Here is a 27292-nt window from a genome sequence, read left to right as displayed (position 1 = left end):
GGAATACCTTCCTTAGCAACAAATTTGCACAGCCAAATATTGACATATCATCACAACGAGAAACTGCAGTGTGCCCTGAAGACCAACTATCAGATCAAGAACTTCAAACCTGCATCAACGGGCTGGGCGACGGGAAAGCACCAGGTCATGACGGCTTACCAATAGAGGCCTTCAAGTACTCCCCAACCGCGTGAGCAGAACTGTTCCGCATAGTCAAGCTCATCTGGGACACTGATGCGGTTCCTGTGGGACACTGATGCGGTTCCTGTGGGACACTGATGCGGTTCTTGCAGATATCGTCAAAGGTGTGTTTTTTTATACTTTATAAAAAGAAGGACAGAGATGACTTCAAAAACTACAGTGACAAAGATGATGATAATGATGGTGGAGGAGGTGGTGGTGGTGATGGTGTTGGTGGATGTGGAGGTTGTGATAACACACAACCAACTACACACAATCATCATCATCATCATCATCATCATCATCATCATCATCATCATCATCATCATCATCAACATCGCGTCGTCGTCGTCGTCGTCATCATCATCATCATCATCATCATCAGAATTATTGAGCACATAGTTTATGGACGCATGATTCTGTCATTTCCCACCCCAACAACTACAGACTGATATTTTTTGCTCATTTGTATTTTTCTCCTTGATTTCACAACTATCCAATTTTGCATTATAGTACAGTCAGGGTAAAAATGATCCGTAAATATATATGTAAGCCCTAAAATCCGGGTCATTGCATAAGTTGAGGACGGATTTATTTGTTTGTTGTTTATTTTTCGTCTTTCGCTTTGATTTCTAAAATGAACAATGTAACTGCTGTACTCTGGAAACAAGTTTTAAACGTATTTAAAATTTTGGCCAGGGTCCTTCAAATATCGATCTATTTAAATGACTATCACCTTGGCAAACACTCTCATGTAAATCATATCAATCAGACTATAAGCGTTCTGGGTAGGGTCTTTTGACCTCCTATTGTGGGCAGGAGGGCACTTGCTATGTTTTCTATCTCCCTGTATCAGTTTTCTGAGTTCCTCTCTGTCTTTGTCTTGGAATGGAATGATTTGATTTGCTGGTGTCTTTGGCTGCGTGTGTGTGTGTGTGTGTGTGTTGGGGGGGGGGGTGGACCTTGTCAACTGCATAGTGTTAGTCAGGTGGTGTTTGTTTGGGAGGTAATATTTTTCCCCCTTGTAAACCATCTCCTTGTTATGCACTGATTATTGTATTTTGTCTTTCGAACATATCCTGTAAACATTTTAGTGTATTCCTCATAGTGGGATGATGTAGTTTTGTCTGGATTAGACTTTTAATTAAATAAGTAGGTACACTGATATTGTGCATTTGAAATCTAAATCTGTTTCCAATGTGACCATTCCTCTTTGTCCTACTGTTTTTTGGGTGCTTTAAATTGTAAATCTAGAATATTTGGACTATCCCATTTCTTCCTTTTTTACTGGCACTGCTGTGCGCTTGGCTAAGAAACTCACAACATTGCCATCCGGAAATGTAATAGACCAACACAATAAAATATGTGTAACCTTGAAGGTTATTGTCTGGTTAATAGTTTAGCGTGAATTATTCACAAACGTGGATGGCAACAACAACAACAACAACAACAACAAACACAAAAAAAAAAAAAAAAAAAAAAGCAAAACAAATAAAAAAAACCCCAAACAAAACAATAGAGATCTGAGTGACGTCAACTTCGTTCTTTCTATTTGGCTAAACCACAAACATTCTTTTAACAACAAGAGATGAAGTGAGTAGAAAAGTGCCAGAAGACAATAGAGAATACACATTTCGCGACCTTACTACTTGAGATCGCGGGTCCAACACACACAACTTCCGCGAAGAAGTTGGCCAGCAATTAAGCTTAATAGCCAATATTCTCAACACAAACATATAATATCGAAACATTTGAGACATTGAGTATGCTCAGGTATTTGGGGTGAATTTTTAATTGGAGCAGCCACGACTTATGTTGATAACAACAAGAGATGAAGTGAGTAGAAAAGTGCCAGAAGACAAAAGAGAATAAAAATTTCGCGGTGGTGATGGGGGTTTGAACATGGGGGGTTTGAACCCGCGACCTTACTGGTACGACAACTCCGCCTGGCCGGGGAGAGCGTGGCTCTACCGTATCAGCTATCCACGATCCCAAAAAAGATCGTCTCTAACTCTAGTTATTTTACACAAGAACATAAGACATTCTTTTACTTTTACCGTCTCTGATTATACCATGTGACGTGCAGGTCTGACATCCGAACACACTTATGGTCCTAGTTTATCATTGTTGTTTTGCACACTATTTTGCGGTTTTTTTTTTTTTTGTTTTTTTTTTTTTTTTACTTGTGATTTTCATTACATCAATGAGTCCATAAGGATATAAGTCCATGTCGGCTCCATTGAATACTTTCCGAAGGAAATTTGACGAACTCTTCAATGCGCAACGGGTACAAAACTCCTTGAATGAGAGAGAAATGAGAAAAACAAAATTCGGTCATGGTCATCATAGACAAAGATGACGAAGCATAAATATCCAAAAAGATAACAGGTAAAATTTGTTTATTTATTTAACATGTGTGTACATTTTATGTATTTATTACGGCCAAGTTGAATGTTGACTACAAATGTTTATGAAACCGACAGTGGGGGCAGGCAATTGTAGCCTACGGATCGCAATCGCAACTTCCACTTTGACTTTGAATTACAGCCCTCAGTGTAGGTAGTTGCATGAAAATTTGAGATTGCAGCAATTGTTTTCAAAATAGTCTCATGCTATTCTGCAAGAAATACACTTTTCAATGGTACCAAAATTATGACAATGTGACAATTAGAACCAAAGTTACGGGATTATTAGTCCGCAAAAGTGGACCAAAATACTTAATATAATTTAAGAGGAAAAAAGAAACTAAAACTGTGACCAGAGAGCAACCGAAAAGCGGGGGGAAATGGAAAATCACGGTTATTTGGGGTGGAATACATATAAAACCATATATCAAAATGATCGCAAAGGAAAGACGAAGCAAATTTTTAAAAAATTAAATGATTATTATGCAATATTATGCAACGTCATGCAATTACATAACCCTAGAAAATGAAAAAAAAAGACGCGAGGAACGGATAATAACTTTAAAAACAGATTTGAGGGTGGTCTTCTTCCAGAGCATGCTTACAATACTATGGCTATGATTAATTTTGAACACAAAAATTGTTAAAACAAGAGGAAAGGAGCGTAAACGTATGAATTTAGACACTAAAGTTGTGTCCTTGGGGAAGGCACTTAATATTTGGCATTGGCAAATGAGCAACAGACGAAAGATGACTGGTATTCGGAGAGAAGAAAAAAAACAACAAAAAAACAATGAACAGGGCTAGAAATAAAGTTGAACAAGTGTCAGTAAATGCAACTTGCAAATGTACTGCCCAATGTTTTTGCATCCTTGGACAAGACATTTGGGCACCAACAGTACTCGGGAGAAACAAGCTTGCCGCTTTATATATGCAAACATGGTCAGTGATAAAAATGCAAAATTAAAAACAAGAACTACATAAGAGTGGTAGAGAAAACTTAACCTGAAAATGCAAAATTGAATATTACGTAACATATTACATAATAACAAACAATAAGCCGATAAATACCGACACTTTGCAAACTTTCTGCAACATAGGCATGTCATATATCAAACTGAACATCTCGAAGAGATGTATCATATGACTAACTATTAAACTACATTAAAATTGAAATGAACTTTAGAAAATTTGATAATTGCTTTGCATTCAACATCACTAAGAGAACAGATTAAAGGGTACTCACGTGCTGACTCGCTTAAATCCATAAGATGGCTGATATGTGGCAAAAGACAGAAGACAACAAAATCTAGGCACTCTGGGTTGTTGGCTGCATGGAATGTAGACACAGGCAATATCCAGGTAATGATACTGAATAAATACATCGAAGTCCAAGCAATGATACAGAAGTAGTTGGGGGAGACTGACGATCGAATTCATGTTGTTACTTCAATTTCATATTTAAAAATACAAGATAGATTATTGGAGCTGGAGGCGGCAGATGATCAAATTCACGTTGTTATTTCAATTTCATATTTAAAATACAAGGCAGATTATTGGAGCTGGAGGAGGCAGTCGACGGGAGTTGGAGGTGGCAGACAATCAAATTCATGTCGTTATTTCAGTCTCATATTTAAAAATACAAGACAGACGACTGGAGTTAGAGGCGGCAGACAACTGGAGTTGGAGGTGACAGACAATCAAATTCATGTTGTTATTTCAATTTCATATTTAAAAATACAAGGCGGATTATTGGAGCTGGAGGAGGCAGATGACGGGAGTTGGAGGTGGCAGACAATCAAATTCATGTTGTTATTTCAATCTCATATTTAGAAATACAAGGCAGATTATTGGAGCTGGAGGCGGCAGACGACGGGAGTTGGAGGTGGCAGACAATCAAATTCATGTTGTTATTACAATTTCATATATTCAAAAATACAAGGCAGATTATAGGAGCTGGAGGTGGCAGACAATCAAATTCATGTTGTTATTTCAATCTCATATTTAAAAATACAAGACAGACGACTGGAGTTCGAGACGGCAGACGACTGGAGTTGGAGGTGGCAGACAATCAAATTCATGTTGTTATTTCAATCTCATATTTAAAAATACAAGACAGACGACTGGAGTTCGAGGCGGCAGACGACTGGAGTTGGAGGTGGCAGACAATCAAATTCATGTTGTTATGTCAATTTCATATTTAAAAATACAAGGCAGATTATTGGAGCTGGAGGAGGCAGACAATCAAATTCATGTTGTTATTTCAATCTCATATTTAAAAATACAAGACAGACGACTGGAGTTAGAGGCGGCAGACGACTGGAGTTGGAGGTGGCAGACAATCAAATTCATGTTGTTATTTCAATTTCATATATAAAAATACAAGGCAGATTATTGGAGCTGGAGGAGGCAGACGACTGGAGTTGGAGGTGGCAGACAATCAAATTCATGTTGTTATTTCAATCTCATATTTAAAAATACAAGACAGACGACTGGAGTTCGAGGCGGCAGACGACGGGAGTTGGAGGTGGCAGACAATCAAATTCATATTGTTATTTCAATTTCATATTTAAAAATACAAGGCAGGAAATGAAACATGAAAATGTGGTGTCATAATGAACGTCTGACTCTGAAAACAAAAAAAGTACTTCGATTATGATTAAATCAACAAAATTAAAAGTTATATAATAATTTTTGTTGTGGTAAAGAGTAAAGTAATGAATGAAATATACTTGAATTGGCTCTATCATGTTATTCTGTATTATTTGTATTGAAATTAACCACATTAAATTAAACCAACAAACTTAACCTGCAGAACAAACAAAAATAAAAGATAAAAAATAATATCAGTGGAACATAATTTTTAGTTGTCCGGTATCATCCCAGTTAAAAAGTCATTTCAGTTTCAACATTCATTCATAAAATAAAACTAAAATTATGGATGGGACTATTTTCAGTCTTTTTACAGCAATTATTTAGCTTGAAATTATTTATACAAGTCACAAAAGCAAACGCAGTCGATAGTTTACAGACTGCACTGTACACAGGAGACTCGGGGATACATCGAGAGGCAATCCTGGTTGGCCGTCGCCAACTTCATGAACACGCATCGTATTTAAAGTCACTAAAAGACGCTTTCGCCAGCATCAATCACCACCAAAATTCACACAAATAGAGAAAAATGGTTGGCGAATAATATAACATTAATTAAAAATAGGTAATATAATGAAAAATGTATTTAAAATGAAGTTAAAACTTACCAAATTTTCAAACAGCTGGCATCTGAACAAAGAATGAACGGATTAAAAATCTGAAAACGCCGCCTGATGCGCTGGCTTCTCCTCTTTAAAATGAGACCGGAAGTGACGAAATTAGTGCACAGGAAGCGATTCCACGGCAATGGAAGTAAAACTATGTTCACCGGTTAACACAATTTTCACTCCAGAGCCGTAACATCGATATCGGGGCTCGATCAGCGGCTCAGCCACGGGCGATGCGACTACCTACCTCAGCAGAGGAGGTGATTTGTTTACATTTCCGAGACAACCGATTCCGTATCATTGTAAGTTATAGCCCAGGTACGGTTAAGCTACTTTTGGGAACGATGCGGTCCGTTTGCCGGGAGACCACTGCCAGAATTGAAGGAAATTGAAAGTATCGTAAAAGCTAAAAATGAAAATGTGTTGACAGTGTTGATTTATTTTCTGCTTGAACTTTAAATTTACTTTGGCTTTGGTAAAAATTTAAAAAAAAATCAAATTGGATTGAGCTCAGGCTCAACAATGAAATCTAGAAGATAGATATATCATTTCAACACATTCTTATGATGCCAAAGTTGTGAAAGTCGAATAAGCAGAAGAAAAGTTATGTTTAAAGACTGAAAAATGCCTTTGTTATTTATTTATTACTGACTGACTGAACTTGTGACCTGAAACTGTTGCATTTCCAGTAGTAACCACCATTTGGATTTCAAAAATGGCCGCTAAGATTTGAGTTAGGAGTTTCATGGATGCGGTATATAGCTTTGCCATGAATTTAATTTTAGTAAAAAGTTAAGATGTAGACAGGCGTCTGGGAATAATGACAGCCTTTTTAAAATTGGCCCAATTCTCCAAACGCTCAGGAAAATAAACTTGAACTCTATTTCTCCGAATGGTTGGCTAGCCTCCAGTAGCTGATGGGTTACGGATGCAAAAGTAAATTCTCAGAGTTGACAGGGAATTCTCACGAATCATCATGCTAGCGTTTTTTATGCATATTGTTGGCAAAGACGGATTTTATCAAAAAGTTGTGCTGTCGTGAAAACATCATGGAGCATTCACTTTTTCACTCGGCGCTGCACTATCAAAGAGAGAACAGAAGTAAACCTAAATAACAAAGTCAAAGTCCCAAGATGGGAACAGAATTTGAAATACTGGATAGGACAAACTCAATATAGAAGTCTTAACAGAAAGTTGGGAATAAAAGACAGAGCTACCAAGCACTGGAAAAGAAAACCCCCAAAAATGCATACACATTCACCATTCACACACACTCTCGTAAATAAAAAAAGAAAAAGAAAAATATATCTTGAAACCGTTCGGAGAAATAGAGATCAAGTTTATTTTCCCGAGCATTCTGAGAAAGAGTCACTTTGTTTTTAATTATCCAAAGCTGAATTATACCCTTTTTTAATCCACAATCAAAAGATATACTAAATTGGCATTGACTTAAAAATAAGCAACACCAAACGATAGAGTAAAATTCCTCCTGAAGAAAATAGGACATAAATCATTCAAATCCATCCATAAACAAAAATTCTATGGAACTTTTTCTGAGACCCATCACTCAAATGTCCAAAAATATCGGGTCACAGCCACTAGGACATTTATCAGCTCACTGTTGGAGTGCCAAATGGACGTTTACCAAAGTACCTCCAACGGAGGTGTACAGAAATGCTCTGTTTTTATGTACCTCTGTTGGCAGTGCTGGTTAAATAATGAAAATGTTGCTGCTTGGAGCTCGAGGGAAAAAATAAGGATAAGTGTTGAATTGTAGGCTTCAACTTATTAGACGAAGACAGATACTGTCAACATTTCGGGTTTCCCCTTTATCAACAAAACACTACGGACGAATGAGATTGAATAAAGTAGTTAATGGTGAATAAACAAAAACAATGATGGTACAGGAAATACGAATTAAAATATGACAATAAATATTAATAAAATTATTAACACACCGTTTTTATGTACCGCCATTGGGGGTGTAAACGCACGGTGTAGAAATAGACCCACAGAAAAAAGAGGCTTCTCTTCTTATTTTATGTGAATAGGCTCATCTATGTCCATGAGTTTTAGATAGTTTTAGATTGTAGTTTAGCACGCTGCTTAGTGATTACCGATGTACGGTTATACAGTGATAATAATTAAATAATAATAATGATTTAAAAATCAAAGGTAAAAAGAAACATGCCATACAAATACTCACAATGACGAAAATATAAATAAATAAATGATTTTAGAAAATTAAAATCGAAGTTTTTTAAAACATGATAAAAAGTTTTTGAAAAGCAACAACAACAACAATAACAACGACAAACTAAACAAAAAAAAAAAAAAGCAAAGATTAAAACTAAAAAAACAATAAAAAGACAAAGATGCAGTAAACGAATACACTGATGATAATGATATAATATTATAAAATGATAACAATCGATGTGTACATATAAGTGTACGTCGCTAATACATTGAATGGTACCGATGTTGTTTTTTTAAAATATAATTCAAAATAATGATATTAATAATGATAGATTAATTTAAAGTATCAAAAATATGTCCAGTATCTATAACAATAAAAATGATTTCTTTCTCATAAGATAAAATTATTAAAAAATTGTTCACAATGGGAATCAAACCCAGTACCTTCAAGGTTAGAGTCTGACAGCTTGTCCACTGCGCTACAGAGCCACCTGACTGTTCATAACATTTAATATGGCTTTCAATGCAACTTCTATTTTGATTTTTAAGATAAAAAAAAAAAAATTAACAAAGACGAACAGATGTCACAATATAACTTTTGCCATGTCCAAATACAGAAACACAGCATCGCTGATGAATCGCTTGAAATGTGCATCTGAACAGAGGTGCATAAAACTAAAAAAGTTTTTTTAAAATTTAATGTGGTCAGAATGTCAGAATCAGATTGTTTTAAAATGAAATATAGATTGAAATTTATTGATCTATATATAGATAGCTTCACAGTATTTTTTCTTAATGATTAACCTAAATCCAGAGCAAGTCAAATAATTAATTGGGAGGCCTCTGGAAGGCTCCTCTGTCTAGCATCTCTTTCAATTTGTATTTTCACCATGGATCTTTTGTCAGTTGTTTATTTATTCAATTTGTCAATATATAATAGCATTTCAAAAGCTCTAGAACAAACCATGATAGATTAGTGAAAGTTTAAAATATCCTAATATGACCATGACCATTGGTTTCTTATCTGCCGCCATTTTGTTTTTAGCTTTCGGAAGGCCTCCCAAAGACGTCCCCCGAAATTCTCGATATTTTTGCCTTCACTTTCAAAAGAAATCTTTTTGCAAAAACCTACTTGTACTTTATTATTTCGTCTTTTTTATGTTCTTCAAAACTTTTGTTCATTAGAAAGAATCACTATCTTTTTGACTCGTTGATTCAACTCTCATTCACCATTTCTTGTCTACAAATAATAGCTCAGTTTGAAATTAAAAGCTATCCTGACATACCATAACAATTTTGATGACATTGCATGGCCTTTTATTTTGATAATCTGACGTATGCATTAAAGCTATGAACTTCTTCGGGAAGAAGAATTTACAAAAATTGAGTTCTTGCTTAGAGTAAAGATAATAATTTTAAAACTCCGGGTTTTATCATTATTTACAACCCTTGATTCAAAAAGTAGGTTTTACGTACAGGGCAGAGTGTATATAGTTTATTGATATCATGCTTATATATCGATTTGACATCAAGGTCCCGAATTTTTTACTTTATAATATTAGTAAATAAGGATCTTGTATATTGACATAAATTGTACCAGAAGATGGTTATATCGACATAGTGATCTATCCATATCGGCATTAATGGGTTCAAATACAATCAAGAACACAATTTATATTTGACTAATGATATTGATATTTCTGCAAAGTAAAATATAACAGCCAATAAAAATGCAGATATATCCCGCTGTGAGTCAAAGCAACAGCCAATAGAAATGCAAGATTGTTGTCCAGTGTCATCCTGTGACTGGGACCAACAGACCCAAACTCCTCTCTTCACAATGCTTTCTACAAGACTGAAGAAACAACCCTGCATCCTGTGCAATGTGAGCCACAATGTCAAGAGTTTGGAAACCTTTTTAAATGGTATTGTACCATAGTTCCTCTTTACACAGTGCCTGAGGACTACATCATCATTGATCAGAGGCTAACGCCTAAGGTGGCTCAAAGTGAGCTAAAAAGATAGCTTAGCACAAGTGTTCACTAGCTGTGGCAATCGCTCACACTACACCGAATGAGAAACCACAGTGAACGACTGGCTAGTGAATACTTGTACAACTCTCAGCACCTTTTAAGCTATTTTTTTTGTCTCATTTTGTACCACCTAAGGAATGTACTTCAGAATCTTGAGGTCAATGGTGAAGTCTCCAATTGATGTCTTTTTTCATTGTTGCTAAAATGACAAGTACACATGATTAGGATTCAGATGAGGAAGATAATGCACCATAGGAACCAGTTCCTAGCCATGCAGTTATAGTATCTATCAAAACTTTACACTGCTTTGCACAATTTCCTGAGGACATTTCCTTATTGGCAATATTTCCAGTGCTGAGGATAGGGTTTTTGAAATGATTCCTGGTCTTCAGAAACTGACCACAATAACTGAGTCATATTAAGTGAAGCGTCTTTTAAAGGGCCACCTAATCAGCCAAATGCACTACCCTTGTTCTCACAATTTCCATTTGTTCCCCTTTTATTTCTTGGAAGGACTGATATATTGATATACATTTTACGGTGGTCCTGGAGATGTCGTTATATTCGTCATAGACTGTAACATGGAATTAAAAATATCTTGATAGTCTCTTAGATAATTATTTTAGACTACTCCACAAGGAAAAACTGGTGAAGTTGGTAAGCCATCCATTTAGAGAAGTTAATAACGCACTGACTGGAGCATACCTTAAATATCGCTTACCAGACTAATAAATGCAATATTATTCACTTTGACATCGTGACGACGGTTAGTAGTAGAAGATGTGTTGCAAAAGTGTCACTCTCTGTTTACTTCCTTGAATGGTCCTCAAGGGAAATTTACTTCAAAATAATTTTAACAATTTTTTTTTTTTAATAATTTTTCTAACGTGCTTAGTAGTTTTGTAGAGTTGAAGCAATTTATGTATATGATGATCTTAAAAGCTTTGGAAGATGTTGTTATTTTATGAATTTATTTGCCTCTTTGACATCCTTTTTTTGGCATTTCATATTTTGCAGCGTTTATGATATACAAGATATATATAGTCATGAGGTGATATGATGAATAGGGCTAAAACTCATATGCTTTTCTCTCATTTTCAGATTTAAAATACCCATGGATTTACAACCCAAAAAGGATTTGGGTGCAGTGATCTACAAATTTCACACCTACCATAACCTACTTTGAGGAAGGAGTTTGTGTTGCTTTGAATTTCTTTCAATAATTCCCAGTATTCATCACCACAATGGCTTGTAGCTTATCCGGCTACCAGCCCAGACCTCAGATAACCGAGAAGCCCTCTGATGGCAGCATGCACTTCAACATTTTGAAGCATCCTAAAGAGGCCCTTGAAGTAATGAGTATTCTTTTCAATTCAAATAAACTATGTGATGTCACCCTAGTTGTTGGTGATAAACAGATAAGGGCTCACAAACTTGTATTGGCAGCATCAAGTCCTTATTTCCGAGCCATGTTTACAAGTGGAATGAGAGAGGAAGAAATGTCAACTATTCCTCTCCATGGAATCTCATCGTGTACTTTGATAATATTGGTAAAGTTTGCCTACACTGCTGAAATAGATATTAATGAATCTAATGTTTGTTTTCTTCTTCCTGCTGCCACAATGTTTCAAATGAATCACGTTGTTGAAGCCTGCACAGTATTTCTTGAACATCAACTTGATCCTAGCAATTGCATAGGTATTGCAGAATTTGCATATGAGCATGGATGTACAGAGTTGGAAAAAAAAGCGAGGAATTATATTCGAAAAAATTTTTGTGAGGTCATAGACAGTGATGAGTTTTTAGGCTTACATCAATGCCAATTATATACATTGGTAAAACATGATGAATTAAACATTAAATGTGAATCTGAAGTATTCAAGGCTGTTATTCGATGGGTTGAACATGACTTGGACAAGAGGTTAAGTATTCTTGAAAACTTGTTAGGTTCAGTCCGTCTCAATTGTCTTGCTCCAAAGTTTTTAGAGCAGCAGATAAAGAACTGCCATATCCTTCAAAAAATGCCAGCTTGTTTAAAAACTATTTCTGAAAAGTTGGAAGGGTTAAAACTACACCAGAAGTGCTCTGAACTTCCAAGGCGGCCATGCTCACCTTTTGTGATATTTTGTGCTGGTGGTTATTTAAGACAATCTTTGAGTAATTTTGAGTGTTATAATCCAAATAAAGACTGTTGGACTCGTCTACCTGCTTTACCCAGACCTCGAAGTGGACTCGGCGCTTGTATTGTGAAAATGTCACTTTACATAGTTGGTGGTAGAAACAATTCTCCTGATGGAAATACAGATTCAAATGGATTGGATGTGTATGATCCAATGAGAAATATTTGGACACCCAAGCAACCAATGAATTTTCCTCGGAACAGAGTGGGTGTTGGAGTAATAGATGGCCTGATTTACGCTGTTGGAGGATCACATGGTACTATGCATCATGATTCTGCTGAAAGGTATAACCCAATGATAGGGATTGTAATCATCATGATGATGTCGTAATAATTTTTTTCAATATTTAAAATTGCCAATTTGCTTTTTATACATCAGGCATATATATATATATAGTAGAAAAATATCTATTATTTTAAATTGTCTAAATATTTCTATTTTGAAAATTTAAAAAAAAAATAGATAATGGATCACTTATGGTGACATTGATTTTATTTTTGATTGATTAGATTGCAACATATGCAACATTTTTATGAATCTGTTTAACCTTTTAATTGGAATAAATGATGAGTTTTGTTGTATAATGAGACATGTTTATATATTGGCCTTTTATTTTCATACATGGATAAAAATAGTTAAGGATAATGTTGAAGATCTGTCAGTCTTTCATCCAAGATCCAGAAACTTTTATCATAGCCCCTCTGTGTATTTGTCTCCAGGTATGACATCGAAAACGATAAATGGTCCAACATTGCACCAATGCATAAAGGAAGAATTGGTGTTGGTTGTGCAGTGTTAAATAGATTGCTGTATGCTGTTGGTGGTTTTGATGGCAAAAATAGATTGTGCACTGTAGAATGTTATGATCCCGAATTTGACCAATGGACTGAGATCAAGGCAATGAGCACTATGAGAAGTGGAGCAGGTAAGTTAGTGACTCTTCTTATTGGGAGAATAAAAGTGAGACTTTGGGATTTTATTTTTATTATTTTTTAGGGCTTTATGTTTAGTTGCGTTTGTTGTTCCTGTAATTGCAGTATGAATAAAACTATTTACATATTGTGAAAATGTAATTTAATTGGATTTTCTTTCATATAAGATACCTTGATCAAAGCAAGTAGATTGTTTAATAAACTTCTATGGAAGTTATGGGTGATTTTTACCTGTTGTCACAAGCACTATCCATAGTTGGATTGTTTCTTTTGTTTTTTTTTGGTGAATTTTTGCAGGCCCAAGTTACACTGTATGAGGTAGTTGTAGGAAAAAGCGCAAAAAGGTTAAATCAGTGTGTTCGTTATGCACATTAGTAAAAGCACTCGTGACTTGTAAAAGTTTTTCTTTTATTTTCCTTTTTTTTTTATTTTGAGGTAGTATGTTTGCATCAAAATTATAAGACACTATTCATACAGATTTTAGTTAACTTTTGATATTTGAACAAGCAATATTACATTAACTATTCATCATTACCTTTTTTTTTTTGGGGGGGGGGGGGGTTATAAATTCATTATTGTATAGAAAATGTTCACTACCTACTGATTTTCCCCCCTTGTAGTCATCTAATCTAAGGTTTCTATTGAATATTGTTTTATTCCAACACAGGTGTTGTGGCATGTGATAATTATATCTATGCTGTTGGTGGTTACGACAGCACCTGTCAATTGAAATCAGTCGAACGTTACAGTATTGATAAGAAGGAATGGGAGTTTGTGTCCGAAATGAATAGTCCTCGCAGTGCCTTGAATGTGGCTGTTGTAAATCGGTGCATTTATGCTTTAGGTAAGCTTGAGTCATTAATTCTTCATGTCGATTTTGAATTATTGTATTTGGTCAGGTGGAAAGGCCAGTGTCTGGCCAATCTAAATTTTAATTATTTATATATTGACAACCTCAAAAAGAGATCAACTTTTGATTTACTGAGTAAGAAGCAAAGTCAGCTTTGGGATTTCGATCAGAAAACAATTGAGATTTAATTTACATTTAAACTGTTCTGACTTTCAGTCTATTTCTCCAGATCCACAGTCACAATAACAATCTTGTGACAATTTTAATTTATAGATTCTGATTTTTGGCAGGTCATTTGTTTTTTAAAATTTGTCATAGCAGACAGCTATTTGATCCTGTCATATGCTGCAGATGGTGTAAGATAATGTAATCAACATATATTTTGAAAGTTGCAACTTTGGATCTTATTATGTAGGCTATGTGATGATATTTTTTTAACTTTTGATATCATTTGATGAAGTCAGTTGCACTTGAAGTGTATTATATATATATATGTTAATTAATCGCTCACTATATTTGAATGAGATTTTACTTTCTGTGAGGGTCATGAATAAAAGTTGCATTACAGATAGTAATAAACAAAAGTGAATTTAACAGCTTCAAAAAAGAACAAAATACCAAACGCGGAACGTTTTGGGCTCAAAACCCTTCTTCAGCCAACAACAAAAAACAATAAAGACATGAAACACATTACGAACTTCCAGATAGATGACAGAGATAATTGGTAGGTCTTCTCTTGTAGAAAAATCTTGGAAAGTTTGGTATTTTGTTCTTTTTTGAAACTGTTATATTCATTTTTGTTTCATACTTTTTACAGTCCACAGCTTCTAGCAGCCTAGAATCACATTACAAATGGTGGTTGGTTTTTGCATAAATTATATTGTTTTACAGAATACTGTTATGTCATTAACATTTGAAGAAAGTGATAGTATTATTAATCTATATGAAATACAAATGCAGAAACCCAACCATTGTAATCAAGTGATGAAGTATGCTTGTAGTGAATCATTGCAGTTAGGGAGAGCTTTTACTAAAGGGGGAAGGGGACGTAAAAGAGCTTTTTTAAAAAAAAATTATTAAACCTCATCGTCAAAATGGCTGAAGACATGAAAAATAGTGCCTTTTGTCATCTTTTCTCAAGTCATAGATTTGAAAATTGTTGGTTGTTTTCGATTGAGATTGAGAATTAGAAACTCGAGCATTAAATAATTATCCAAAATAATGTTAAAAACAGCATAAAAGTTGATTTTTCATTGGCCCACAGCCTTAGTATCTCTTCTATTGCCTTAAATCACATGGCATTGTGTTCTTGGGACCATTTATTTCACCTGAGCTCTTGTCTGGATTCTTTTGTTTATTGGAAAACAAGAGTGATTCATCTTTTTGTCAGGATGATAGTTTTTCCTTGTAAAACATCCATCCATCCCTAAATTACTTATGACATTGATTGGGTTTTATACAATCTGCATTTTGTTAATGTTTGGTGTCTTCTTTTAGCAGATGTCTCATGATTGTGTCCGTGTATTATTGTTAAGGAGTTTCAGACTAGACATAAGGATAGATTGCTCTTTATCTACTCCTCATCTCTGTTGAATTTTTTTCTTTTGTCTTCCTTTATCTCAGATGCTTGTTAGCTTATCTCACTCTTTAAACCATCCTATATAAGCGGGTGGTTGGATGGGAGCATCACCCTTGAATCATATACCTATGATGTTCGCATGGGTGTACGATCCGATAGTGATGTCGTTTCTTCTTCTCTTTACTAGCCTATCCTGCTTCTTTGGTTTGTGATTGTATTTTTGACAGGGGATATTTTTTTTCCTGTAAATCCTCTGCCTGTTTGTTCTTGGTTATTTATAATTTAGCTTATGATATCTTTAGGTTATGATTTTGATTGACATTTGTACTATTTTTGTTAGATTGCTTGTTTTTTTGTTTCAGCGGTCTCTCATATAACCTCAATTGTGTTGGAAGAGACCTAAAGCAACAAACAAAAAAAAAAAAAAACCATCCTATCATAGTCCCTTTTGTTGAAATGACCTAAAAGTGTCAGAAATCTGAAACTAATCCTTAAAAATATAGGTATAATGCATCAAACACTATTGGTTTTTTTTTTTTAGTTTATTATTATTTTTTTTACTGGTAAAAGCCTATGGTATAAATTTACAAATTTAACGATCATCAAAATTAGATATAAGACTTTGAAATATAAATACCTGCTCAAATGTGTAATTAATCATTTCAAGTAATGATTGCACGAATTATTTGAATTGTAATTATTATGATATTTGTAGTCATTTTCAAAATTAGATGAAGGCATTCAGTCTCAATTTCTTTTGTCACCAGGTGGATATGATGGGAATGACTTCATTTCATCTGTGGAGAGTTATTGCCCAGCAACAGATAAGTGGACTAATGTAACAAATATGTCTTGTGGTCGAAGTGGGCATGGAGTGGCAGTGGGTGCTGAGCCGCCAATCAAATGACATGAGCCCAATGCGTCTGTTTTCATAGAAAGTTTGATGCAAAGGAAGGCTGCCTTGGTCCGTAAAAATAAAGACTACGTCTAACCCTTAATATAAAGGCCTTGATTCACTCCAGTCGGACATTGTCATTGTATCTTATATTTTTACCAAGAGATCAGAGACAGTAATGTGACCCAATCTTCAGTTACTGTGTTAACCTTGAGAACAGTATCAAACCAGTCAAGTTCACAGTTAGAATCAGATCAATCATATTTGGAAACCAATTCTGCTATTAACCAGTTAACTGCCATACCTCATGGAGTCCCCGGTTTGAGAGTTTTTGCCAAGATGAAAGTCATTTAAATCGACCAATATTTGAAGTGTTTTTCCAAAATAAAGCAGTTAATTGGTTAAAGGGTCAAAGACTTTAAATCAGAAGTGCTGTTTTATAGCTTAGATGCTTAACTTTCATATGTTTCTTTGTTTTTGATTTTTGATTTGTTGATTTTTTAAAAACAAAAAAGTCATCCGGTTTTATCATTAATTATTGCAAAAATCTTTGTAAGTTAAAAACGATATAGTTTCTTTTGTTTTAAATCTGGTCATAATGTTGGGTTTCTGTAATTATTCTATTATTTTAATAATATGATTTTGTGATGATAATGACGACTCTTAATCTAACATGGTTGTTGAATGATAAAATTACACTTTCAAGTTTGGTCATTAACATTATTACTGTCATCATCAAAGCATCACATCATTGACTTTGAAATTTCATCAATGAATAATATTTTAAAAAGCTTGTAATTTTATGTCCACCATATAGTCTTTATTTAAAAGGAAGGCTGCCTTGGTCCGTAAAAATAAAGACTACGTCTAACCCTTAATATAAAGGCCTTGATTCACTCCAGTCGGACATTGTCATTGTATCTTATATTTTTACCAAGAGATCAGAGACGGTAATGTGACCCAATCTTCAGTTACTGTGTTAACCTTGAGAACAGTATCAAACCAGTCAAGTTCACAGTTAGAATCAGATCAATCATATTTGGAAACCAATTCTGCTATTAACCAGTTAACTGCCATACCTCATGGAGTCCCAGGTTTGAGAGTTTTTGCCAAGATGAAAGTCATTTAAATCGACCAATATTTGAAGTGTTTTTCCAAAATAAAGCAGTTAATTGGTTAAAGGGTCAAAGACTTTAAATCAGAAGTGCTGTTTTATAGCTTAGATGCTTAACTTTCATATGTTTCTTTGTTTTTGATTTTTTATTTGTTGATTTTTTAAAAACAAAAAAGTCATCCGGTTTTATCATTAATTATTGCAAAAATCTTTGTAAGTTAAAAACGATATAGTTTCTTTTGTTTTAAATCTGGTCATAATGTTGGGTTTCTGTAATTATTCTATTATTTTAATCATATGATTTTGTGATGATAATGACGACTCTTAATCTAACATGGTTGTTGAATGATAAAATTACACTTTCAAGTTTGGTCATTAACATTATTACTGTCATCATCAAAGCATCACGTCATTGACTTTGAAATTTCATCAAGGAATAATATTTTAAAAAGCTTGTAATTTTATGTCCACCATATAGTCTTTATTTAAAGTGAGATATTCAAACTTTGTTATTCATAATATTATTTTATTGCTTTATTAAAGTCCTGATTGGCGCCTTGCCACTTCCTGTGGGCTTGAAAGTCAGCTATTACTGTCTCTTGTACCCACTTTACTTCTTCTCTCCTGCTGTGTTGCTTTCTATCTTTGACCTGGAATGAGATTATTTTGTTTTGCCAATAGCCTTGGCTTGTATGAGAGAAACAAATGGTATGGTTTTTTTTTTTTTGGGGGGGGGGGGGGGGGGGGGGGGGTAGGGGAGGTAAGGTAATACGTTATTCCATTGTTGGTAATCTATTAATGGCTGGGTTTCAGCATTTGTATTTCATAAAGATTAATAATATTCTCAGTTTCTTTGATTGTTAGTAACAAAAATGAATATAACAGCTTCAAAAAAGAACAAAATACCAAACTTTCGAATATTTTTCTACGAGAAGCCTACCAATTATCTCTGTCGTCCATCTGGAATTTCGTAATGTATTTCATGTCTTTATTGTTTTTTACTGTTGGCTGAAGAAGGGTTTTGAGCCCAAACATTCCACGTTTGGTATATTGTTCTCTTTTTAGGCTGTTATATTCATTTTTGTTTATTAGCATCTGTAATGCAACTTTTATTCATGACCCTCACAGAAAGTAAAATCTCATTCATATACCCTATAGTGAGCAATTAATTAACATGTATATATAATACACCTCAAAGTGCAACTGACTTCATCAAGTGATACCAAAAGAAAAAAAAAATTTCGTCATATAGCCTACATAATAAGAATAAGATCCACAGTTACAACTTTCAAAATATATGTTGATTACATTATCTTACATCACCTGCAGCATATGACAGGATCAAATATCAGCTGTCTGTTATGATAAATTAAAAAAAAAACAAAAAACAAATGGCCTGCCAAAAATCAGAATCTATAAATCAAAATTGTATTAGCTGTATTATTATTTTAAATAAGTTTATTGAGATATTAATATAATTATGATTTGGGTTTGTCTCTCTTGAAAACTTGAGCATTTATACAGAGCAATATCTACTAAACATGCTCAAAGCCCTTTATAAGGCTTTAGGGCTTGTTGAGAATCCTGTGTGTGTATTTGTTTGGGACTGTTAGATAGTCTAAGACATAACACATTGGTAGAATGTTCTCTCTCTACTTCCTGTCTGAACTATTCCCCTTGTTGCCCTTTTTCTTTGGCACTTTTTTGTGGTCATTGTAGTAGCCCCTTAAAGAGAGGATCCCAACTACAAATCACATTTACGAATTTCATGACTCACACACAAACACACATATTCATAATGATCTTTCATTATTTGATATTTTTTCTGCGCTTCCAAGACCCCTTCAAATTAGTTTCCTTCAACTCCTGAGGGAGTTCATTCCATAAACAAATGGCAGAGGGAAAGAAAGAGTAATAGTTTGTTGTCGTGGCCTCTTCTTAGTCTGCTTTTTGGTCTAATGTAGTTGGGTAGTTTAATACTGGTGTTGTCTATTAATTTTTTGGAAGGTGCACATCTTGTTTCTTTCCCGATCCGATGATGTTGCATTTTTTTATAGACCTAAGAGTTCTGTGGACATATTTCTATCACAAAGTACTTTCCATTGGATTTAACAGGCCTAGCGTCCCAATCACAGCTGGGTGGAAAAGAGGTATGAGAAAAACCTTGACCTTACTCATAATCAAACTCATTTCCTTTACTTGTGAAGCACATGCTCCACCAAATGAGTTATTGGGAGCCCCTGGTGCAATCAAAGTTAATATCTTTTGACTATCCATCCCATCATCATGATTTTTACTGACACAGGTATGACTTAAAAGTGTTGCAAGCACGGAAAAGCTCATACAGATTTTAATTGAGTCATTTGTAATCAAATCAAAAATCTATTAGTTACATCTGTAACTATTGATTTGTTTTGTTGGTTTAACTTGCTTGGTGTTATATTTTCACAAGGAATTGCAAGATAGTTTGTCTGTATTTCATATCTTTTAATAAGAATGGACTTGATTTTTTTCCCCAGATAATTTATTTCAAATTGATATAACACCAATAGTATTGCGTTAATGTGATTATGAATCTTTTTTTTTTTAAACCATTTTGGTATGGCGTTAGCATTAAATCCATATTTTCTTTAAAATGTAAGATTTGGCAGATCTGATGTGTTTGTGATTGTATTTTTGTGATCTGACATGGACTCAGAGCACTTTTGCTGTTAGAAAAACGGTGCTATCATCTCATTATCATATATCTCAGCTCAAATCACCATTAAGTATTAACAATGTGAAAGATTTGTGGTGCTGAAGGTAGGGTCTTCCATTTCGCCTATTTATTCTTTTCTATATGGCCTTTTCTTATTGTCCTTGAATTGATAGACAAGATTATTGCAGGTACTGAATGCTAAATCTTATTGTCATTTGTGTTCTGTAACACAATTCTTTTCACAAATGTTGATATAACTTTAAAAAGTGTCGCAAGTGGCATTACTCTTCTAAAGACAAAACAAAACATTAAGAATGATTTTGATGATGTCTAAAATTGCATAACTTTTCATGAAAATCATGTCTCCAATTTCAGTTTATAAAATCTTTCTTTGACAAAAGTGGTCATTTGACATAATTCATCTTTCAAAAGCAATTCAGTTATGTTAAATATGGATTGTTGATGGGAAGCAAAATTTCTTCAACTTTACTTTGGGAGGTCATGTCTCTCATCCCTCTATAATATGTGTTGTCTCCTGTCGCAGTTCCTTTCCTGGAATAATCCGGCTCCATTACGTTAAAAGCCCCAGGTGGCATACTTCTCATAGAGGGAGAAAATCAGATGTAATCATGTTTTTATTCTTTTGGTGTGGATATTTTCTGCATTGTCTTTTAATGAATTATCTCTCTGTGTAACTTTCTATTGATTTGATTTGGAAACAGAATCCAAGTAAGTCCTCTTATGATTCAATCTATTATTTGTGTCTAGTTATAAGTTTGATAAGACAAAGTATTGGAGGGTGGGGTCTTTTGACCTCCCGTGGTGGGTGCAGAGGTCTTTGTTACTGTGTGTTCTATCCCACTATATTTCCTTTTCCACATTGCTTTCTGCCTTTGTCTTGGAATAAGATTATTTTAGTTTCAGGAGAGAATTAAAAAACATTTTTCTTGTAAACCATCTTTCTGTTTTGTAATGCTAAAATAGTTTTTGTTTTGAATATATTTTATAAACATTTTAGAGTAGTTCTTGGTGAGGTGCTGTGCATGTGTCTGGATGAGACTTTTAGGTCGGTTCAAATTAAGTAAGCTGACATCAAGCTCTTGGAATCTACTACTGTTCTATATTGAAATCATTTCCCTTTGTCTTACATTATTATGATTATTTTTTATTTTTAAAAAATTATCATCATTATTATTATTATTATTATTACAGTTCACTCTGCTTAATCACACATCGGTGATTTGCACACTCCGCTTATACACTACACATTACCGAAAAACGGAATTTTTTCTATATAATTGCTCTGCTTAATATCACACCATCTCTTCTTAATTGATACACCTTAAATGCAGTGACAACCAACAGCCATATGAAATCAACGGTGCTGTTCCCATTCCACGCAACGCAGAATGTGACAAACTTTGAAAAACTTGACATGGTGGAAAAACAATGCCGCTAAATATAAGAAGAATGCTTGACAGATGATCTACATTGACGGGATTGGAGACACAGGTTTATAAACAGTTTTCACAGAATAGAAAGCGATCAACGATTATCATCTTATAAACAATAATGTCACATTTTGTTGTAGATAAAACATGTGAAAGAAAAGTAAAAAAAAAAAAAGAAAAAGAAAAAAAACCAATAACCAAAAACAACAATATAAAAAATAAATTAATAAATAAATAAAAATGAAGAAACAAACATTCTAATGGGGCTTTGTCTTGAATATGATGGTCCTAACCCCGTAGAAAACCCAGAAGGAAGGTCCTACACGAATTGCACATGAAAGCTGGGGCTTAGATGCTATTACAGTAGAACATGAAAGTAACGTACTCGGAAATAGCGAGAACTCGGAAATAGCGAGTAAAATCTAAATCCCCGTTTTTTTCCCTTATTTGAGTCAATAAAATTAGCATAAAAGTAGCGAGTATGAAAAAGAGGTCAACTCGGAAATAACGAGCATTTCCTGCCCCAGCCTAGGACTGCGAACGAAGTTAAGCAAAACAAGAGACAATGGCCATTTAAATATTTTTAGCCTAGCCTCTTTTCTTTTCTTATTTTTCGTTACGAGTAATATTACATAGTACCTCGTCTGTAGTAGTACATAATAGGCGAAACAAATTTGGGTGGGGGTTGGGTTTGTGTGCGTGTGTGTGTATTGGGGGTGGGGGTCAATTATTCACCTAATGTGGTGCCACGCGACGCGCGAGGTAAGCACATGTCAACATGTCTCACTTCGCAGCATCGGTCAGCGAGTAGCATCGTTAACGAACGACACGATCAGCGAGAGAGGGGAGTGTGGAACCATTATTATTTCAATGGGTCAGTGATTGAGTGATGCGCTTGCTTACCTCATCAAACATGCCGAGTGCATACAAACACTCGCGCGCACACGCACACACTTCTATGTTCTTGTTTTTTTTTTTCTAGTCATAATTTTACTTGAAAATAAAAACAAAAAAAAAACAACAAAAAACCAAGCATTCTGCCACTTCTGTGAAGAAATTGAAATAGGGGCGACGGTTTTTACTCGAATTACACACTGAGGGGAATAACCAGCAATATTATAACCTTTCCTGGCAACTCGGAAATAGCGAGTAATCAGGAGTGGACCCGTCGAACTCGCTATTTCCGAGTTCTACTGTATTAGCTTCTCAGCTGAATTGACATACTTAGCCGAACTCCCGAGGGTGTGCGATTAAGCGGACTCTACTGTATTATTATTATTATTATTATTATTATTATTATTATTATTATTATTGGTAGTATTATTATTTTCATTATTATTATTATTGTTGTTATTATTATTATTATTATTATTATTATTATTATTATTATTGTGGTTATTATTATTTTTATTATTATTAATGATTGATTGGTTTACATCACCTCACTAGCTAATTTTTGGTTTCATTTTTTCCTCGCTTGATTCTTTGTTTCTCCATTGCAAGTTTTTTTTTAAAGGACATATCCAAGGAAATCATGAATGATAGACAAGACAGTATTGCATAAACTTCAGCTTATCATATCTTATCCATCATATATCAATTATTAAAAGCTTGTTAGATATATTTTCTCTTGATCAACTGTTAAATTTCAGTGATCATCTTTATGAGACTCGTGGACTTATAGAGTCTGGTAAGATTTATTTTTCTCCCTTCAATCAGTCATTCATTTCTGGATTGCAGACCTTAAGATTTTTGATTTTTTATTTGCATTTACCTTTTACTGTTCATCTAGATGTCAAAAATGTTGAATCACTTGTCTTAGATATAGAAGTTGTATTTGTGACGTTAGCAATCATGATTGTTACCATAACAGCTATTTCAATCCAAAATCTCAGTTTCACCAAAAATCTGGTAATTGTATAATGTCGTGGGAAAGAGTTGGCCAACCATATGTCTTGCTGCACTCTTTCTGTCACATCCATAACTAATGTAGCAAATGCATAAATGCTTCTAATTTTTAAAAAATCACAGTTCAATGTGAAGATTTATTTTATTTTAAAATATCACTTAAATGCAGGTGTGATCTTTTGTGGGGAAATGGAAGGGGACAGGGGTGATGTTATGACTTGTCAATTGTCTGGAACAAATATTTTGACAAATGTGTCGAGTGTTTTGTAGAAACATGCTTTCATAATGTTTGTGCTTTGAAATTTGATTGGGGTATCAGCGTGGAAGAGACAAAACATTATTTTTCTTCATCTAGGTTTTTATTTTATTTTTGTTTTGTTTTAAAATGTTTTTAAATTTGAAAGGATGCCAGATGTTGGATTGTAATTGATGCATAACATTATACTTCATTTAGGATTCACACGTGTGGTTGTGATCTTTGTTTTGCTCCAAGAGTTGTCTTTATTGACAGGATAAACAACTTTTAAGAAAGATTAGCTTGGTTTTAAGATTTTAGTATCGCTGTTTTCTGTTCTGGCATCACTTAATGTGAGTTCTGTCTTTGTTGACCCTGTCTTGCTATCTCTTCAATTTCCCTTAAATGTTGTTTTCTGACCTTGACCCCAAGAAGGACGGCTTAGTTTTGTTCTGGTCTTGGTTGTAATCATTTATAGAATGGAAAGCAGCCATATACAGTCCCTTTTAATCCTATCTTGAATTCCGCTCCAGACATCTGATCCTTCTAATTTAGGTGGGTATCTGTTTAAGAGTAAACGTATAGGACGTCCAGAATACATTTTTGAAATCATTATTATTTGTCTTAATTTGGAGGAAGTGGGTAGAGAGAGAGAGAGAAAGGGAGAGGGGCGGTGGTGATGGTGAAGTGGTTGTAGGGGATGGGAGGGGATTTTTCTTCTGCCTGTCGTCTGTCAGTCATTTCTAACGTGTCAACCAAAAAATGAAATTCTGTCAACTGATTTTGTAAACGTCTGTGATAGCTGGGATTTTTAGTGGATTTTTTTTTCTTCGTTCTTTTCTGCAAATTGCTGCGCAGTTAATTGAAATTGTTGATGAATCTTACAGCTCTATAATATTATAGAGAACACAAGAAATGATAGAATCATGTATCCATGATGTTTGTATGGATGATGTTATGATGACTTTCTATGGTGGGCAGAAAGATCTCTTTGACTGTGTCTTCCATCCCCACATCTGAATCTGTTTTCCTTTCTATGTTGCTTTCTATCTTTGTTCTGGATTGAGACTGTTAGTCCTGTTCCCTATTTGAAATAGTCCCCTTTATCTTGCTTTTTTTTTCTCCGACACTTTTAATTTCAGATCTACAACTTTTCCTCTATCGTCTTCTTTTTTACTGATGCTGAAGTGACCTAATAGTGTTGCAATCGCTATAAAACCCTTCATAACAAACAGTTTTAAAGACATTTGTGTAATCCCATATAATAGTTTATGAAGGAGTGAAGGGAATAAGTAGAACTCCTGTTTCACAATTAGTAAAGTTGATGTGGGCAAAGGTTGTATGTTATAACAATTTGGTCATTATTGTCTTTGAACCAGATTATTTGGTTTCACCCTTGCCCTGGCTGAGGTCCTTAAATGTATTATTTCTTTGTTTCCTCTGTTATGTATTGTTTTATTTGTTATTTCGAATGTATAATGTAAGCATTTGAGTGATTTACAAAGAATCATCTCTCATAACTTTAACTTTAACTAGTGGGATCTTGTGCCGGTGTCTGGGTGAGACATTTAGGTGATCTCAAACTAAGGACATTGATGTTGTGCTCCTGGAATCTACACCTATTCCCTATTTGAACCACTCCCCTTTGTCTTACTTTTTCTTCAAGTCCTTTTAATTGTACATCCAGAATCTTTTCACCATCCAATTTTCTTCCTTTTTACTGGCGCTAATATGACCTAAAACTGTTGCAAGTGCCGTAAAACCACTAAAAGCCAAAAACAAACTTGTACTTGGTTTTGTCTTTTCCCTTGTTGGAGTCCTTGGCTGGGAGGGAAACAGTCAAATGTATAGCTAATGTTATGAGACATATTTTTTTCTTTGTAAATCACTTCTTTGTTTTGTATTATATTTGTTGTTTTGGATAAATAATGTAATGATTTGAGTGTGTTCCTCACAATGTTACCCCGTGCTTGTGGCTGGATGAGACTTTGAGGTGGTCTCAAACGATGCACAATGATTATTATATGAACCAATCTGCGTAATATGATTTCGGTCCCACTACATTACCAAATTGTTGTGGTTGTCGGTTGTCACCCAGCCACCTGGGCTTCTAACCTCCACTACTTTTCATTGTCGGAATGCAGTGATCATACCTTGCATTGTTTTGACAAACCATAACTTTATCCATTGGGGAATTGTCTGCCCTGCACTGACTAAATGCTTAAAAAATATAAAATAAAAAGAAATTTGACCTTAAATGATTACTGTAAATACAGATAAATTGAAATGATCTTCAGCTTGTCAAATGTAGTTAAACTCGAGACTTAAAAATATTAAGAGTTGCTGACAAGTTGAGGGTCAACTTAATTGTCAATATTTGAAATAGAAGATTTTCAGCCAAAATTGAATAACAAGGCCTCAGCGTAGAGTTTAAGCTACCTACTCCTGTTTTCATCGTTTCTATTGTTTTTATTTGGTTTAGCTTTGTTGTTTTAATCAATCATTTCTCACTAGATTAATATATTATTACTACTTCTACTATTATTATTATTATTATTACTACTACTACTACTACTACTACTACTACTACTACTACTACTACTACTACTACTACTACTACTACTACTACTACTACTACTACTACTATTTTTATTATTTTATTATTATTAATATTATTATTATTATTATTATTATTATTATTATTATTATTATTATTATTATTATTATTATTATTATTATTATTATTATTATTATTATTATTGTTATTATTTGTCCTGACTCTGGCCCGAGTCCTTGGCTGGGAGGGAAACAGTCGAAATTATAGATAGGTTTGGGAGATGATATTTTTTCCCCTTGAAAATCATCTCTCTGTTCCCGTTATGTACTGTTATTTTTGTCTTTTTAAATTATGATTTCTAAATATTTGAGTGTATTCTTCTTAGTGGGATCTTGTGCTGGTGTGTGGGTGAGACTTTTAGGTGATCTCAAACTAAGTACACTGATAGTGTACTCTTGGAATCTACACCTGTTCCCTATTTAAACCATTCCCCTTTGTCTTACTTTTTCTTCAAGTCCTTTTAATTGTACATCTAGAATATTTTTACTATCCAATTTTCTTCCTTTTTACTGGCGCTGATATGACCGAAATGTGTTGCAAGCCGTATGGCCCTTAAAAACAAAACAAACATGTCCTACAAAATGATGCTTAATATGCCAGGGAAAGGTTTAAAAAAATAAATTTGGTGAGCTATTTTTGTTTTGTTATGTTTTTTGTTGTTGTTTTTTTTTTTTACCGTGTCCTTTGATATATTGTTGCAGTGCATCACTCATTTGGCCTGTCACCATCTCTCGACATAAAGTTTAAATAAGTGCGTCT

At 34.3% G+C, this 27292-nt stretch overlaps 2 protein-coding genes across 2 annotated transcripts in view; both read left to right on the top strand.

Annotated features, from left to right (window-relative positions):
* The window catches only part of LOC144968549 (putative small nuclear ribonucleoprotein Sm D2), a 399977-nt gene extending 384226 nt beyond the window's left edge, over positions 1-15751 (top strand). The window contains exon 4 of the transcript XR_013644602.1: positions 15703-15751. The gene's annotated coding sequence lies outside the window, so the exon portion shown is untranslated. The remainder of the gene's footprint in view (positions 1-15702) is intronic.
* Positions 2486-21963, top strand: LOC144968519 (kelch-like ECH-associated protein 1). Its single transcript, XM_078906976.1, has 5 exons — positions 2486-2568; positions 11176-12538; positions 12974-13179; positions 13854-14030; positions 16383-21963. Exons 2-5 carry the CDS (start codon positions 11319-11321, stop codon positions 16520-16522), a joined length of 1743 nt encoding a protein of 580 aa, XP_078763102.1. The 5' UTR covers positions 2486-2568; positions 11176-11318; the 3' UTR covers positions 16523-21963.
* The last annotated feature ends 5329 nt before the right edge of the window (positions 21964-27292 follow it).

This window comes from Berghia stephanieae, chromosome 1, assembly GCF_034508935.2.
Source record: "Berghia stephanieae isolate SIO BIC M18660-M18661 chromosome 1, UCSD_Bste_1.3, whole genome shotgun sequence".
Lineage (NCBI taxonomy): Eukaryota > Metazoa > Mollusca > Gastropoda > Nudibranchia > Aeolidiidae > Berghia > Berghia stephanieae.
Note: the sequence above shows the minus strand (reverse complement) of the source record. Positions and strands in the feature narration are given on the sequence as shown.

Bases quoted from the DNA above. Each gene is read 5' to 3' on its own strand.
- LOC144968519 (XM_078906976.1), top strand. From the start codon at position 11,319: ATGGCTTGTAGCTTATCCGGCTACCAGCCCAGACCTCAGATAACCGAG. The intron at 13,180-13,853 runs GTAAGTTAGTGA...ATTCCAACACAG, and splicing joins CACTATGAGAAGTGGAGCAG to GTGTTGTGGCATGTGATAAT. The intron at 14,031-16,382 runs GTAAGCTTGAGT...TTTTGTCACCAG, and splicing joins TCGGTGCATTTATGCTTTAG to GTGGATATGATGGGAATGAC.